The 17,917-nt window shown below is 50.9% G+C and overlaps 1 protein-coding gene across 1 annotated transcript; it reads left to right on the forward strand.

The window, feature by feature from the left end:
- The first annotated feature begins 3,145 nt into the window (after positions 1-3,145).
- LOC142255848 (microtubule-associated serine/threonine-protein kinase 4-like) lies at positions 3,146-17,683 on the forward strand. The gene is made up of 5 exons (XM_075327297.1): positions 3,146-3,409; positions 3,592-3,693; positions 5,276-5,375; positions 17,194-17,261; positions 17,600-17,683. The coding sequence occupies exons 1-5, from the start codon at positions 3,185-3,187 to the stop codon at positions 17,681-17,683; spliced, it is 579 nt and encodes a 192-aa protein (XP_075183412.1). The 5' UTR covers positions 3,146-3,184.
- Positions 17,684-17,917: the final 234 nt, after the last annotated feature.

Consider the following 17,917-nt stretch of genomic DNA (forward strand, 5'->3'; position numbering starts at 1 on the left):
CCACACATTTCACCAAAATTCAGCATGAGCCTCAAACATTTCCCCTAAATTCAGTATGAGCCCCATACATTTCCCCTGAATTCAGTATGAGCCTCACACATTTCCCCTGAATTCAGTATGAGCCTCACACATTTCCCCTGAATTCAGTATGAGCCCCAGACATTTCCCTAAATTCAGTATGAGCCCCATACATTTCCCTTAAATTCAGTATGAGCCTCACACATTTCCCCTAAATTCAGTATGAGCCTCACACATTTCCCTTAAATTCAGTATGAGCCTCACACATTTCCCCTAAATTCAGTATGAGCCTCACACATTTCCCCTAAATTCAGTATGAGCCCCACACATTTCCCCTAAATTCAGTATGAGCCTCACACATTTCCCCTAAATTCAGTATGAGCCTCACACATTTCCCCTAAATTCAGTATGAGCCCCATACATTTCCCCTAAATTCAGTATGAGCCTCACACATTTCCCCTAAATTCAGTATGAGCCCCAGACATTTCCCCTAAATTCAGTATGAGCCCCATACATTTCCCCTAAATTCAGTATGAGCCTCACACATTTCCCCTAAATTCAGCATGAGCCTCAAACATTTCCCTAAATTCAGTATGAGCCTCACACATTTCCCCTGAATTCATTATGAGCCTCACACAGTTTCCCTAAATTCATTATGAGCCTCACACATTTCCCCTAAATTCAGTATGAGCCCCACACGTTTCCGCTAAATTCAGTATGAGCCCCACACATTTCACCAAAATTCAGCATGAGCCTCAAACATTTCCCCTAAATTCAGTATGAGCCCCATACATTTCCCCTAAATTCAGTATGAGCCCCACACATTTCACCAAAATTCAGCATGAGCCTCAAACATTTCCCCTAAATTCAGTATGAGCCCCATACATTTCCCCTGAATTCAGTATGAGCCTCACACATTTCCCCTGAATTCAGTATGAGCCCCAGACATTTCCCTAAATTCAGTATGAGCCTCACACATTTCCCCTGAATTCAGTATGAGCCACACACATTTCCCCTAAATTCAGCATGAGCCTTACACATTTCCCCTAAATTCAGTATGAGCCACACACATTTCCCCTAAATTCAGCATGAGCCCCATACATTTCCCCTGAATTCAGTATGATCCCCACACATTTCCCCTGAATTCAGTATGAGCCTCACACATTTCCCATAAATTCAGTATGAGCCTCACACATTTCCCCTGAATTCAGTATGAGCCTCACACATTTCCCCTGAATTCAGTATGAGCCCCAGACATTTCCCTAAATTCAGTATGAGCCTCACACATTTCCCCTGAATTCAGTATGAGCCTCACACATTTCCCCTGAATTCAGTATGAGCCTCACACATTTCCCCTGAATTCAGTATGAGCCACACACATTTCCCCTAAATTCAGCATGAGCCCCATACATTTCCCCTGAATTCAGTATGATCCCCACACATTTCACCAAAATTCAGCATGAGCCTCAAACATTTCCCCTAAATTCAGTATGAGCCCCATACATTTCCCCTAAATTCAGTATGAGCCCCATACATTTCCCCTGAATTCAGTATGAGCCCCACACATTTCACCAAAATTCAGCATGAGCCTCAAACATTTCCCCTAAATTCAGTATGAGCCCCATACATTTCCCATAAATTCAGTATGAGCCTCACACATTTCCCCTGAATTCAGTATGAGCCTCAAACATTTCCCCTAAATTTAGTATGAGCTCCACACATTTCCCCTGAATTCATTATGAGCCCCTCACATTTCTCCTAAATTCAGCATGAGCCTCAAACATTTCCCCTAAATTTAGTATGAGCCCCACACATTTCCCCTGAATTCATTATGAGCCCCTCACATTTCTCCTAAATTCAGCATGAGCCTCAAACATTTCTCCTAAATTTAGTATGAGCCCCACACATTTCCCCTGAATTCAGTATGAGCCCCACACATTTCCCCTGAATTCAGTATGAGCCCCACACATTTCACCTAAATTCAGCATGAGCCTCAAACATTTCCCCTAAATTTAGTATGAGCCTCACACATTTCCCCTAAATTCAGTATGAGCCACACACAGTACTGTATATAGTATAACAATTTATACTGTAATATCGGCTCTCTGTATCACAGTATGGCTGGGGGCTGCAGCCTGTAGCCGTGTACTTTATCTAAACTGGGTAACATAATATGCTGGGACCCTACAACAATTTATTTATTTAATTTATTTTTACACTATAGGTTTGCAGACAGCATGTGTGATTCCAAGCAATCTCAGACACTGTCACACAGAGTGGGGGCGCGTCTGCCTGCAACTAATCATAGATACCAGGACTGCCAGTGGGCGGGGGAAGCAGTAAATATGTATGAGGGTTAATGAGAGGACCCAAAAGTAGTGTTACAGCTGCATGGGATACTCAGAAAGTATAACGCTCCTGCTAATCCCCATTTCTACCACTATTTTACAGCCCAATGTATGGGTCCCCATACACTTATATGGGACTCAGCATTCGGGCTCAAGTCTGATCCCGGACCAGATTTTTTATTTCTTAAATACAGCTGGACTCGTCAAACGCAAAGATCTGTGGGTTCGCCCATCTCTAATAATAACATTTAAAAATAGGGCTTTACCCACAATAATGACCAACAACCTATGCAGACCACCTGATAACACAACAAAAAACATAAAAAGGTATATTAAATCATAAATAGATGCAATAAAGTACAATACTAATATCCGTGTTCTTTTCGGGAACACAAGGTGCAGCTTTACACTTTTGGTACTGCCCTTCATCCTGATAGTGCTCTAATTGAAAATAACACAACAGTTGTCCTAACATGAAGACATATTTAATTCTATGGTGTTTCCACTTTCAATAATGAGATTTGTGTAGAGCTGCCCCGTTAAGATTCCATCATGACATCACTGAGAATTTTCGGCTATTATGACATCACTGATGATGGTCAGCTGGTATGTCATCACTGATGATGTCGGCAATGATGTCATCACTGATGACGTAATGTTGGCTATTATAACATCACTGGTGATGGAATGTTGGCTATTATGACATCACAATCGACTTTCTCTATATATAGACTGTACACACAGTCACTGGTGCCATTTTTTGGTTCTATAGTTGGTGACTAAACTTAGTAACTTAGTAACGCAGTTAGTTGTTCACTATGAATCGATTTGTTAAGCGCAAACGTCAGGTAGAAGCACTATCGGGAATTCTTAGCACCTATTCCTATGACTATGAGCTTCTACCCCCCGATGGCATCCTCAGCTTCACTTACCAGCTAGTGTTGGAGCTAGTTAAGGACTGCCTGACCAAATACCGGCGAGGTGTCCTCACCTCCAAGTATCTGAAGGATGTATCTAAGAACATCAGGATCTTACTACAGCAGGTAAGTGGTGGACGCTCCGCACAAAACTTCTCCATTATGGATTTTTTCCCCTTCTTTCTTCTTTAGGCCAACTCCAATATAATACATGATTGATCCCCAGATATGTAGTAATTGTATCTCTAGAAAGAGGAGCAAATTGTCACATAAATGGTGTCCTTTATTCTGCCCTTTATGTTTTACAGGCTCAAAATAGATCTCAAAATGAAGATTTGGCTTTTGTTAAAGAACTGGCCCAAGAAGTCCTGTCTGTACTAGAAAGTCCAGCCCGCTCACTGAAACACCAGGTAAGGAGCTTCTCCTTCATGTTCTTGTTTTCTGATCTTCTCCAGATTTCAGAAGATCTTGTGTTAGATCTTAAGGCTACTTTACACGCTGCGATATCGGTCCCGATATCGCTAGCGTGGGTACCCGCCCCCATCTGTTGTGCGACACGGGCAAATCTCTGCCCGTGCCGCACAACATCGTGCAGACCCATGACACATACCTGCCCGACGACGTCGCTGTGACCGGTGAACCGCCTCCTTTCTAAGGGGGCGGTCCGTGCGGCGTCACAGCGACGTCACTGAGCGGCCGCCCAATAGAAGCGGAGGGGCGGAGATGAGTGGCCAGAACATCCCGCCCACCTCCTTCCTTCCTCATAGCGACCGGGAGGCAGGTAAGGAGAGGTTCCTCGTTCCTGCGGTGTCACACGGAGCGATGTGTGCTGCCGCAGGAGCGACGAACTACATCGTTACTACTGCAGTAACGATAATCGAGAATGGACCCCCATGTCACCGATGAGCGATTTTGCACGTTTTTGCAACGATGCAAAATCGCTCATCGGTGTCACACGCAGCAACATCGCTAATGCGGCCGGATGTGCGTCACAAATTCCGTGACCCCAACGACTCCGCATTAGCGATGTCGCAGCGTGTAAAGCGGCCTTTACAGGCCTTCCTGTTAGCTCCTAGAGATTTTATGTCTCTGCATCTCCATCCTCTGTGATCACAGTCTGTATTCTGCTGATGTGGTCACAGCTCAGTGGTGGGAAGTCTGTATTCTGCTGATGTCTCACTCTATCATCAGAGTCTTCCTGCTTGTAAATGCTGCAGAAGAGATAATAGCGGTCACGACAGAAATGTGTATGCAAGTTCCTTAAGGTACCGTCACACATAACGAGATCGCTAGCGAGATCGCAGATGAGTCACCATTTTGGTGATGCAGTAGCGATCCCGTTAGCGATCTTGTTATGTGTGACACTTACCAGCGATCAGGCCCCTGCTGTGAGATCTCTAGTCGTAGCCAAATGGTCCAGGCCATTTTCTTCAAAGGCGATGTCCTGCTGGGCAGGACACATCGCTGTGTTTGACACTGTGTGATAGGGTCACAGTGACTGCTGAGATCGTTATACAGGTTGCTACTGCCACCTGTATTGTTCCTGCATCGCTGGTAAGATCTGACTGTGTGACATCTCACCTGCGACCTCCCAGCGACTTACTTGCGATTCCTATCAGGTCGCATCGTTTTCGGGATCGCTGGTAAGTCGTTGTTTGTGACTGGGCCTTTATACAGATGTAGCCAAGGTTACCTTAACACAGATAACACAGTGCGGGGCTATCAGGGGCAATAAATTGTAATGTGACCCCTACATGACATCAGTCAATAGCTTGTGCAATCGTACATTATCTTAATTATCTTGGGTATTATTTGTCAAGTTAAATTGGCTACATCTGTGTATTAATCTGGCTTCACTGGAGAGGAGCTGCAGTGTAAAGTAATTCTAACCAATACTGAAATTAATCAAATAACTCCAAATTTAGTATTTCCTGATGTATATGATTATTAAGTCAAATGTTCCACATATTAACTATAAGGATTAACTTTCAGGTAAGACCAAAAGGTGACAACAGACGTGGGCAAGAGCTAAATACCAGAAACACTGACCCTAATGGAAGTCAGCCGGGACTAGACAGCCATCTGATTACAGGTAAGCCGATCATCCAACAAGAAATCTATTATATAAAGCTGAGTGCGTGTATGTGTATGTGTGTGTGTATGTGTGTATGTGTGTGTGTATGTGTGTATGTCCGCATGTGTATGTCCGCAGTGTATGTATATGTATGTAAAGGAATTCGCACCATCACATTTACAATCATGAACTTTTGCACACACACCTCATTTGACTCAGGAAACGTCATAGACTATGTTTTGAGGGGAAATGTTAACCCAGTGGTTTACAGTTATTCGACAAAAAACCTGCTTACATTAAAGTCAATGGAGCTGAGAGCCACAGTGCAGCCGGAACCTCAGAAGAATGCGCAGCCACACTCTTAAATGGAATGCTAGCATGTCACAATGCAGCCAGGGAAACAGATAGACAGACAAAGAGATAGGGAAAGAGAAAGGGAAATAGACACACAGGGCTTTCTGTTGCCTGGAGATTTATCAGGCTGCCAATAGCAACCAATCACAGCTCAGCTTCTATTTTGCTACAGTTAATTAATCTGAGCTCTGATTACTTAATACATTCTATTTTGTTAACAGCACTTATTAACCCGGGCAAAGCCGGGTAGTACAGCTAGTCTATATATATAAGAGGTGGTGTGATTACTCGCTAATCCCGCCCCCGCACATTACCATACATGGTTCCGCCCCTCACACCCATTGCCATACGCGGCTACACCCCCTTGCGCTATTACCACACGCGACTCCGCTCCCCGCTCCTGTTACGACACTCGGCTCTGCCCCCCCGTGGCTCCACCTCCATCAATTAACACACGCACCCTTCCCCCACACATTACACACAGCTCTGCTACATCCACACTCTAAATCCCTCCTGACCCCACACATAAACTTCACCTCGTCCAGCACCATTGTCGCGGGCGGGGAGGAGGGTGTCAGGCTGCGCTCACCCCTCTGCTCGGGTCCGGCTGCTGCTGCTCAGTGGTGGCTCGAGCGGTGGGCCGGATCCCGGAGGTCTCGAGCGGCGCTCCTCGCCCGTGAGTGAAAGGGGATTGGGTTTTGGGATATAGTCTATTGTCCGTGACGCCACCCACGGTTGTGGTGATTTGTTAGCACCACCGCTGCTCGGTGTGGGGATCCCGGGAGTGATGGTGTGAAGCAGCAAGTTGTTGTGTTGCCCCTCCGTGGGTAGGGGTTGGTGATCCCGGAGCCCAGTGATGAGGTGGGAGATGCAGGGCCTGGTGAGCGCAGGGACGCGGGGGCAGCGCTGTGCCTTGCGGCACTGTGGTACTCACTCAGCCTGAGACGATGACACAGTTCTTGGTAAAACACACGGCTGGAAAGACGGTTCCCACGGACGGCTGCACTTGCTTTCCCCAGTAGGTGACGGTGATGTCCCTCTGTCCTGCACCTATGTTGTTGATGATTGCGATGGGTTCCCACCAGTAACCCGCTCCCTAGCTTCAAGCTGGACCGGAGGAACTCTACTCTTTGCCCGCAGGCGCTGGCCCTCAGAAACTGGTGCCCTGGCGGTGGCGGTGTCTCTGCTTTAATGGTTGGGCTGTTGCCTTCGATCGGGACTTGGTTGTTGGGAGACAGCCGTCCCCTTCACTGACGGATTTGGCAAATTATGGCGACTCCTAGCCTTGCCGGGGTCCGAGAGGCCCCTGCCCTGGTGCTGACTGTTCTTTGTACACTGCTCCAGACCGCCGGGTCACCACCCGTCCGCGGTCCTTCCAGGAACCTCCAAGCAATCACCCCTCCAGACAGTCACCGCCGTCTGCTGACCTTGCTGTCTCAGTCCGGGGCACACACCCGGACCAGCTTCAGGCTTTCTTACTGTCACTTTTACTTCTTTACTCCAGTTTTCTCCTTTGCTCCTCTACCACTTCACTTCCTTCTACTTTCCGAACTGAACTCAAGCTCTTCCCTGAGCTGACTGCCTGGTTCCTCCCGCCTCCAGGGCTGTGTACTCCTCGGTGGGCGGAGCCAACCGCCTGGCCCACCCCCTGGTGTGGACACCAGCTCCTGGAGGAAGGCAACAAGGATTTTGGTAGCTTGGGTGTTCCTAACTGGGGTGTAGGGTGTGGTGGTGTGATGACCTGTGACCCCTGGCTTGCCCAGGGCGTCACATTCCCCCTTAGCAAAATGCAGACCGTCCGCGGTCTGCCCGTCCAACACCGGTTTTATTTTCTGTAAATATATAAAAGTAAAACGGTAACATATATACATTTTTATTACTTCTTCCCATAACGGGAGGCACTTTACTTAAACGTTGCAAAACGGTTCACGGTTACGATTTCCGCTCTCTCCCACCCAAGCAACCTGGCCCTGATGCTGCCCCTAAAACCCAGGCAGCACCCCTTGTCCCCAAGTCCAGCACACGTTTCCCGAGCGGGATCTGTCCTTCCCCTCCAGAGGGTAGCCACCGGTTCCTTTGGTGGCTGGGCCCCAGCCTGCTCTGCTGAGGGCCCTCCCTCCAACCTGCCTCTCCAGAGGCGGCAATGCGGAAACGGTAACGGTAAACAACTTATTTACAAGCCACTAACGTTTGTGGTTGCCCTGCAAGTTCACGGGCTTGTCCATGAGCAGTTCCTCATGCAAACTTTTTAAACGGTCCCCATGGGGACAACGGTGCCGGCAACGGCCGGTTTTCCAAATCACGGTCAATCAGGTCATTTTTCGGTTCCATTTCACTTATCATTTGCAACTTTTTCAAACTTTTCAAACAAACATTCACACAGACTTCCTGACCCCCCTCTTTAAAGAACAGTCTCCCTGTACCTAAGTGGGGGTCTACCTAGGTTGGGACGGGTGAACCTTCGGGGTCCGGTGTCAGTGGGGCTATGCAGTGGGGCAGAGGGAACAACCAGTTCCTCCTCCCTTCTATCGTGTGGGGCAGGCGGAGGCATAGGGGAGCTGGGTACAGGTTCATCCCTGGGCACTGGCACTAGTTCTGGCTCACGGTCGACCGCTTCCACCACTTCTTCATCCACAGGTTGTGGGAACAGTATCACTGGAAGAATCACCGCACCATTCTGTGTAGGCCAGTCTGATGGGAAGTCACCCATCACAGTGTGGATCACCTCTTTTGCCTTCTCTGCTGGTGGAGGAACTGGTACGTCAGCCATTGCCCTCAATGCTGGTGGGCACCTTTTCAGATGGTCCCGGGAAACCGTGGCCAACGTGCCCCCTTGGTCACGACTGATCTGGTAGGCCTTCCCATCTTCCCATCCTGTGGGTTGTATGACGTATGGGATTGGTTCCCATTGATCATCCAGCTTGTGGGTCTTCCTCTTCCGCTTTAACACCACATCTCCTGGCTGGAAAGGGCCCGCAGACGCTTTCTGGTTGAATCGCTGCTCCTGCTGTTCTCGACTTCGACTTAGGTTCTTCTCCACATACTCCTGAATCTGCCGGTATTGTGCTCTCCGCCGAGTTTCCCATTCAGCTGTCGAAGGGAGTGCTTGTGGGGCCTCCAAACCTATTTCCAGGTCCACCGGCAGGCGGCCGGGACGAGCCCTCATCAGATATGCTGGGGTGCACTTTGTCGAGCTGGGCGGGATATTGTTGTACATATCGACCAAGTCGGGTAGCTTCTCCGGCCACAGGTTCCGCTCTTCCAGCGGTAACGTCTTGAGGAGTCCCAGGACCAAGTGGTTCATCTTCTCACACATGCCGTTGGTCTGGGCATGGTAAGGGGTGGTCCGGATCTTCTTACAGCCATACAACTGGCAGAACTCGTGGAACACCTCCGCTTCAAAAGCCGGGCCTTGGTCAGTAAGCACTTTTTCTGGATATCCATGTGGGCGACAGAAATAAGCCTGGAACGCTCAAGCAGCAGTTCGACCAGTTAGGTCCTTGACGGGGACAACCACCATGAATCTTGAATAGTGGTCTACGATGGTCAACGCGTAGGCTTACCCACTTCTGCTGGGGGTGAGCTTGACATGGTCTAGGGCGACCAGTTCCAGCGGTTGATGTGTGATGATTGGGTGTAGGGGCGCCCTCTGGCTGGTCTCGTTCTTCCTTCTCAGCATGCAAGGACCACACTCTCGGCACCAGGCCTCTACCGACTCCCGCATCCCACTCCAGTAGAACCGCTCTCTCAACAGCATCTCCAGCTTCTTCCACCCGAAGTGTCCGGCACCATCATGGTATGCCCGCAAAACAGTAGCCACATCAGCTTGGGGAATAACCAATTGGCAGATTTTCTCATGGGTCTTCGGGTTGATCAGCTCACGGTACAGCTTCCCTTGATGTAGATAAAGCCGTTTCCGTTCCTTCCACAAGCGCTGGGCCTCAGCTGGAGCGGCAGGGTCCATTCCAACAGCACCTTGTTCCACCAGGGTCTTGACGAGGCGGACAGCCGGCGCCTGGTTTTGAGCTTCCTGCCACTCTTGACTGGGCCGTGGGTCCAGATCCACCCGTTGTTGGTGTATTTGTACCTTCTCAGTTGGTGGCTGGTGAAATGCAGGCAACTCAATCTCCTCGAGGTCATCATACTCGCCCCCTTCTTCTGACAAATGGGGCATTCGGGAGAGTGCAACAGCATTAATGTTGACACGACCAGCTCGGTACTTGATGGTGATGTCGTAGTTGGCTAGCCGGGCCACCCACCGCTGCTCCAATGCGCCCAGCTTGGCCGTGTCCAGGTGGGTCAACGGATTGTTGTCCGTGAAAGCGGTGAATTTTGCTGCAGCCAAGTAGTGGCGGAACCGCTCTGTGATAGCCCATACCAATGCCAGGAGCTCGAGCTTGAAGGAGCTGTAGTTCTCGGGGTTCCTTTCAGTTGGCCTAAGCTTCCGGCTAGCATAAGCTATCACTTTCTCCTTCCCATCCTGGACCTGGGACAGGACTGCTCCCAGTCCCATATTGCTGGCGTCGGTATAGAGGATGAATGGGCAGCCATAGTCAGGATACGCTAGGACCTTTTCCCCAGTCAAGGCCGCTTTCAGCTGGCAGAAGGATTCTTCATGCTTTTCTTCCCACACCAGTGGGGCCCCTAGGGGTCTACCACCTTTGGTCTGTCCCACGAGGAGATCTTGCATGGGAGCAGCCATCTTCGTGTACCCTTTGATAAAGCGCCGGTAGTACCCCACCAGACCCAGAAACTGCCTTACTTCCCTCACTGTGGTTGGTCTCGGCCAGCCCTGGATGGCAGTGATCTTCTCAGGGTCGGGGGCAACACCCTCTGCACTTACCACGTGCCCCAGGTATTGCACTCTGAGTTTCAGCAGGTGACAGTTAGAAGGCTTCAATTTCATCCCGTATTTGGCAAGGGACGCGAACACCTCAGCCAGGTGCTCCAGATGGGCTTCATACGTCTGGGAGTAAACAATCACGTCATCCAAGTACAATAGGACGGTCTCGAAGTTTAGGTGTCCCAGACAGCACTCCATCAGCCGTTGGAAGGTTCCTGGGGCGTTGCACAGCCCGAACGGCATACTATTGAATTCACAGAGCCCCATCGGGGTGGTGAAGGCGGTTTTCTCCCGGTCTTCCGAGGCCACGGCCACTTGCCAGTACCCACTGGTGAGGTCAAGGGTAGAGAAGTAATTTGCAGTTCTCAGTGCGGCCAAAGACTCTTCAATACGCGGCAGTGGGTAGGCATCTTTATGGGTTATCTGATTAATCTTCCGGTAGTCCACACACATCCGCGTGGTACCATCCTTCTTCTTGACCAGTACCAACGGAGCGGCCCAGGGACTACAGCTGTCCCGAATAACCCCTGCCTCCTTCATATTCCTCAACATATCTTTGGCACACTGGTAATGTGCAGGGGGAATAGGCCTGTACCTCTCTTTGATAGGGGGGTGTTCACCGGTGGGGATGTGGTGTTGGACCCCTTTGATCTGCCCAAATTCTAGTGGATGTTTCCTGAAAACCTGTTCATACTCCTGCACCACCCTGTACACCCCTGCTTTGTGATGTGTAGGAGTATCGTCAGTGCCCACGTGTAGCTGTTGGTGCCACTCCTTTACCACCCCTTGAGGCGGGGAAGTGCTGGTGATAGGTGGGGAGACTGAGGGACTGGCTTCGTGGATGGTGTGGGGATCCAGGGTGAGCAGATTGCCAATGGTGGCATACCGGGGAAGCCTGACTTCTTCCTCCCCACAGTTCAACACCCTCACAGGCACTCTCCCCTTTTTTACCCCTTCTTTACATCCACCACCCCTCGGGCGGCCATTACAGTGGGCCAGTGCTCGGAGGGCATGGGCTCCATCATGGCAGGGTAGTCACGCCCCTGAGGCCCTACTGCTGCCCTACACCAAATCATCATCTCACTCCTAGGGGGCACAGTCAATGGAGCAACATCCATCACTCTCACTCCACCAATCTCCCCTCCTGTTGAGCTTACATGCTGGCGGTACATCAGGGCTCGAATCTCACGCTGCACAGCTCTCTGCCGGCTTCCTGCCGCTGTGGCGGCTAGCCGTTGCAATAGGGTCAACACATCAGCCATGCAGTGCTCCATCACATTGGTTCCCAGCACTATCTTCGGGTTATGATCACTGGGTTCATTCATGATCACAATCATACCCTGGTGTTGCAGTTCAGCTTGCCCCACTGTCATAGCCACTTGTTTATACCCCACCTGGGTCAATGGGAGTCCATTAGCAGCAATTAGCGTTATACTAGTATCTGGGGGTGCCAGCTCGTCTATTCCCCAATACCGTTGGTACAACGTGTATGGTATGGTGGTTACCTGTGATCCAGTGTCCAAGAGAGCCATCACTGGTATGCCGTCCACAGCCACGGGGATTATGGGGCGGGCCCCGATATATCGGTCCCGCCAGTCCGGGGGGCCACGATGTTCTACTCCTGAGGATTGGCCCGGGGCCCCAGGGGTTGCTCGTTTAACGGGCACTGTCGGAAGTAATGACCAGGCTTACGGCACTTGTAGCAGATTGGAGGTCTGCTCCGCGGGTTATTAGCACTTCTCCGCTGCATCCAGGGAACATCCTCGGGGCTGTCAGCAAGCTGTATTTGTGCGGGAGGCTGAGATCTGGTCAAAGGTTGTAGTGCAGCAAGGATCTTGGCGAGGTCTCCGTCCATGCGACGGACCTGGGCTGCCAGTTCTTCCACTGTGCTGCTTGGGGCTGCAGGTATTGGCGAGGTTGGTAGGGCAGGGGCCGCCACAACGGGGGCCATCTCGACGGGCCACGGGGCTGGCTCCAGGACTTCTGCAGCTGGGGGCTGTAGTGCTTTAATGGCCCGTTCCTTTAACACAGCAAAGTCCACATCAGGGTGTTCTAGGGCCCACAGCCGGAGTTGTTTGCGATCCTCAGGGGATCTCATCCCCTGCACAAATTGCTCTACTAACATCTTGTTGCTATCCGCCTCATTGATAGGGTTCACCCGCTTTAGCGTGCGGAGGGCGGTCTGCAGACGTAAAGCATAGTCCCGAATGCTATCCACAGCCCGTTGCCGGCACTGGTAAAACTGCATCCTCAGCTCAGCTTCAGTCCGGGTCTCAAAGGCAGTCTGTAGCTTCTCAAAGATGGTGGCTACAGAGAGCCGGTCCCCCTCGGCCCTGGTCTCCGCCTCCTGCTCAGCCGCGCCGGTTAACTGGCCCAGCACTACCGCCGCACGTTGCTTATCGGTCAGGGGGTACAGTTCTAGCAACGGGTTAAGCTTTCTCCGGAAGACCTGTAAAGCATCAGGTTTCCCGTCATACTGCAGTAGCCAGGTAGCTCCGGGCGCATAGGGCAAGGAGAACGGCATCACCTGAGCGAGTGCGGGGGCCGCGGCACCTCCCGCTAGCGCAACCGGGGCCTGGGCAGGCCCATTCCCATCCGCGGGTGCCACTGCGGCTGCGACCGCCGCTCCTCCAGCGTCTCCGGGCGCAGACATCTTGTTTCCGTCCCCCTTAGCTCTTTCCGGCCCCTCCTCTCTTGGGGCGGAGTTTTGGCCTTCGCGCCTCTGCTACTCGAGAAGACGCTCGAGCGGGAACTTTTCGCGCCAAAGATGGCGACTTCCGAAATTTTTCAGCCGGATACCTCCGGCGGTCACAAGGCGTACCTCTACCTAACGGCAGAGCGGTAAGATCCTGTTCGTGACGCCAAGTTGTCGCGGGCGGGGAGGAGGGTGTCAGGCTGCGCTCACCCCTCTGCTCGGGTCCGGCTGCTGCTGCTCAGTGGTGGCTCGAGCGGTGGGCCGGATCCCGGGGGTCTCGAGCGGCGCTCCTCGCCCGTGAGTGAAAGGGGATTGGGTTTTGGGATATAGTCTATTGTCCGTGACGCCACCCACGGTTGTGGTGATTTGTTAGCACCACCGCTGCTTGGTGTGGGGATCCCGGGAGTGATGGTGTGAAGCAGCAAGTTGTTGTGTTGCCCCTCCGTGGGTAGGGGTTGGTGATCCCGGAGCCCAGTGATGAGGTGGGAGATGCAGGGCTTGGTGGGCGCAGGGACGCGGGGGCAGTGCTGTGCCTTGCGGCACTGTGGTACTCACTCAGCCTGAGACGATGACACAGTTCTCGGTAAAACACACGGCTGGAAAGACGGTTCCCACGGACGGCTGCACTTGCTTTCCCCAGTAGGTGACGGTGATGTCCCTCTGTCCTGCACCTATGTTGTTGATGGTTGCGATGGGTTCCCACCAGTAACCCGCTCCCCGGCTTCAAGCTGGACCGGAGGAGCTCTACTCTTTGCCCGCAGGAGCTGGCCCTCAGAAACTGGTGCCCTGGCGGTGGCGGTGTCTCTGCTTTAATGGTTGGGCTGTTGCCTTCAATCGGGACTTGGTTGTTGGGAGACAGCCGTCCCCTTCACTGACGGATTTGGCAAATTATGGTGACTCCTAGCCTTGCCGGGGTCCGAGAGGCCCCTGCCCTGGTGCTGACTGTTCTTTGTACACTGCTCCAGACCGCCGGGTCACCACCCGTCCGCGGTCCTTCCAGGAACCTCTGAGCAATCACCCCTCCAGACAGTCAACGCCGTCTGCTGACCTTGCTGTCTCAGTCCGGGGCACACACCCGGACCAGCTTCAGGCTTTCTTACTGTCACTTTTACTCCTTTACTCCAGTTTTCTCCTTTGCTCCTCTACCACTTCACTTCCTTCTACTTTCCTAACTGAACTCAAGCTCTTCCCTGAGCTGACTGCCTGGTTCCTCCCGCCTCCAGGGCTGTGTACTCCTCGGTGGGCGGAGCCAACCGCCTGGCCCACCCCCTGGTGTGGACACCAGCTCCTGGAGGAAGGCAACAAGGATTTTGGTAGCTTGGGTGTTCCTAACTGGGGTGTAGGGTGTGGTGGTGTGATGACCTGTGACCCCTGGCTTGCCCAGGGCGTCACACCATGACAACCAGCACAGCAGAGTCCTGCATACACTGAGGAGCTGATCATGTGACCCTGACTCCTCCCCTCCATGTGCAGTGTAGTGTCACAGTGATTAACCTGTCACAATGATTAACCCTTACACCGCCAGCCCGCTGGGAAACCCAATATTCAACTCTGCAGTGTAATGCCACGGTGATTAACCCTTACACCCCCAGCTGTTTATAGCTAGCTGTATACAGATTGGGGGGCTGTATACCCTTGAGGGAGCTGTATACCCTTTGGGGAAGGACAGGTGTATAACATTGGGGGGAGGGGAGCTGTATACCCTTGGGGGAAGAGCTGCATACCCTTGGGGGGAGAGCTCTATACCAGGGAGGTGAGCTGTATACCCTTGGGAGGGAAGAGAGCTGTATACCCTTGGGGGGAAAGCTGTATATCCTTGGAGGGAGCGGAGCTGTATACCCTTGGAGGGAGGGGAGCTGTATACCCTTGGGGGGAGGGGAGCTGTATACCCTTGAAGGGACAGCTGTATACCCTTGCAGGGAGGACAGCTGTATACATTTGGGGAGCTATATACCAAGGAAAAGAGCTGTATACCCTTTGTGAGGAGAGCTGTATACCCTTGGAAGGAAGAGCTGTTTACCCTTGGGGAGAAGAGCTGTATACCCTTTGGAGGAGCCGAGCTGTACACCCTTGTGTGGGAGGGGAGCTATATAACCTTGGGGGGAGGGGAACTGTATACCCTTGGGGGAAGAGAGCTGTATACCCTTGAGGGGAGGAGAGGTGCATACCCTTTGGGGGAAAGACAGCTGTATACCCTTTGGGGGAGGACAGTTGTATTCCTTTGGGGAGCTATATACCAGGGAGGTGAGCTGTATACCCTTGGGGGAGGACAGCTGTATACCTTTGGGGGAGGGGAGCTATATAACCTTTAGGGGAGGGGAACTGTATACCCTTGGGGGAAAGAGAGCTGTATACCCTCGGGGGAAGAGAGCTGTATACCTTTTGGGGGAAGGACAGCTGTATACCCTTTGGGGAGGACAGTTCTATTCATTTGGGGAGCTATATACCAGGGAGATGAGCTGTATACTTTTGGGGGGAGAGCTGTATACCCACAGCAGAGTCCTGCATACACTGAGGAGCTGATCATAATGGGTGTGTCGAGCATTAGCTGGCTGAAAACAGCTAGTATTATATTATGCAGCCCTCATACCATTTAATGCACCCCATAGGCATTGGTGTATTATAATACACCCCCATAGTCCATGTATAACTTGTCCTTCATATTGTGGTATGCAGCCCCCATACCATTTAATTCACTCTATAGGTCTCCGTGTATTATTATGCACCCCCATAGTCCATGTATAAGGTGTCCTTCGTATTGTGGTATGCAGCCTCCATACCATTTAATTCACCTTATTGGTCTCCATGTATTATACTGCACCCCCATAGTCCTTCATATTATATTATGTAGACCCCCATACCATTTAATGCACCCCATAGGCCTTCATGTATTATAATGCACCACCATAATCCATGTATAAGGTGTCCTTCATATTGTGATATGCAGCCCCCTACCATTTAATGCACCCCATAGGCCACCGTGTACTCACTGATTTAAAAAAAAACAAAAAAAAAAACAAGTACTCACCTCTCCTTTTTCCCCGCTGCTCCAGTCAGTGTCCCGCACTTTGCAGTCTCAGCTCAGCATCGCGCAGTGGTGACGTCATCGCGCTCTGCTGCACTGAGATGTCAAGTGCAGGTACAGGGGGAGAATGTTGATGGATAGAGCGGAACACTCCTCTCCATCCTTCATCATTGCTGTGTGCGATGACGAGTGAGGGCCCCCCTGGTTCACGGGACCCATAGCGGTCGTGTGGTCTTCCACTGAACAGCACAGCTCCTCTCTCACAGAGAGAAGATGGCTGCTTCTCTGCAGGGTGGGCGCCGGGTCTCTAACCCTGCCGGGCCTAGTCGCAGTTGCAATCTCTGCGACCGCTATCATTACGCCCCTGGCTGTGGAGTGACCCGCCCCCAGTGCAGTGACCCGCCCCCAGTGCAATGACGTGCCCCCAGTGCAGTGACCCGCCCCCAGTGGAGTGATCTGCCCCCAGTGCAGTGACCCGCCCCCAATGCACTTCTAGCCTGATTTACATATGGCTTCTATTATTGATTTCTCTTTACCAGTGCATCAGATTTCTGCAAAAAATGTACAGTTTTTATTGGAGAACAAGCACCTATACATCCATACCACCTACCTGCTGACTGGCTCCTAATAAGGCTGTGTGACCTGCATTCATGTGTCTCCCATACACTACAATGGTGAGGGATCACTGATTTAAAGCAATCCCTTCAGTGCTGCCTTCTTCTAATGGTTGCTGTGATGTTATAACTTAAGCGTCTTCTAATGGCAGCTAAAATCTGGACAATTCCCGTGTTTCCATATAAGTAGCATCAATCCCATTTTCAAACGTCTTGTCATTTTCTCCGTTATATTGTTGTATTATTTATTTCACGTTCATATCATCTGATAATTTTATTTTTTTATTATTTCACCACTATTTTAGAAACAACTGAGCTGTCGAATCCAGATAGTGGAATCTGTGAGATCCCGGAGATCCAGGAATCTGCTAGTGTAAGTATCATAGAGGGCGGTGTTTGTATATTATAAGATCCCGGGGGTGTGAATGACTCTTCTCATATCACCCCATGGGATATCTCTATTCTAAGTGATTACATGTATAGTCCATTCTCCCCGGTGTGATCTCCCATATTATCCTGCGCTGTACAATGATCCCGGTGTTTGGAGGATCCCCCATTACATAGGTGTCTGCCGAGCGTCCGGCTTGTATCCTCCTCTACATCGGATCAGTATAATCAGCTGGGACATAAAATAGACGGGAGAAGTTTCTGCATCTTGAGCTTTTTTCCTGCAATTTCTGTACCTTAAAATAATTTCTTATTCTTTTATAGAACATGATCGCAACTCGAGCGAGAACGCCGAGTAAGAGCGACTTTGAGATGTCCAGACTGATCGGCAAGGGATCTTTTGGGTGAGATTTCTGTTGGCATAATGTATATTTCTCAGGTCCCTGTGACAGTTCTTCTGCATCTGTGCTCTGCCATCCAGTGTGATCACTGTCCTCATCACTACATCTCTAATTGTCACTATTCAGCTCAATAACATGAAGTTCAGCAAATTGATCTGTAAAAAATTCAATTAGCTACAAACGGCTGAAAAATTTCAGGCTCTATTTTTTGAGGATTCAATTTGCCTGAATCTAGCAAATT

This window comes from Anomaloglossus baeobatrachus, chromosome 11, assembly GCF_048569485.1.
Source record: "Anomaloglossus baeobatrachus isolate aAnoBae1 chromosome 11, aAnoBae1.hap1, whole genome shotgun sequence".
Classification (NCBI taxonomy): Eukaryota; Metazoa; Chordata; class Amphibia; order Anura; family Aromobatidae; genus Anomaloglossus; species Anomaloglossus baeobatrachus.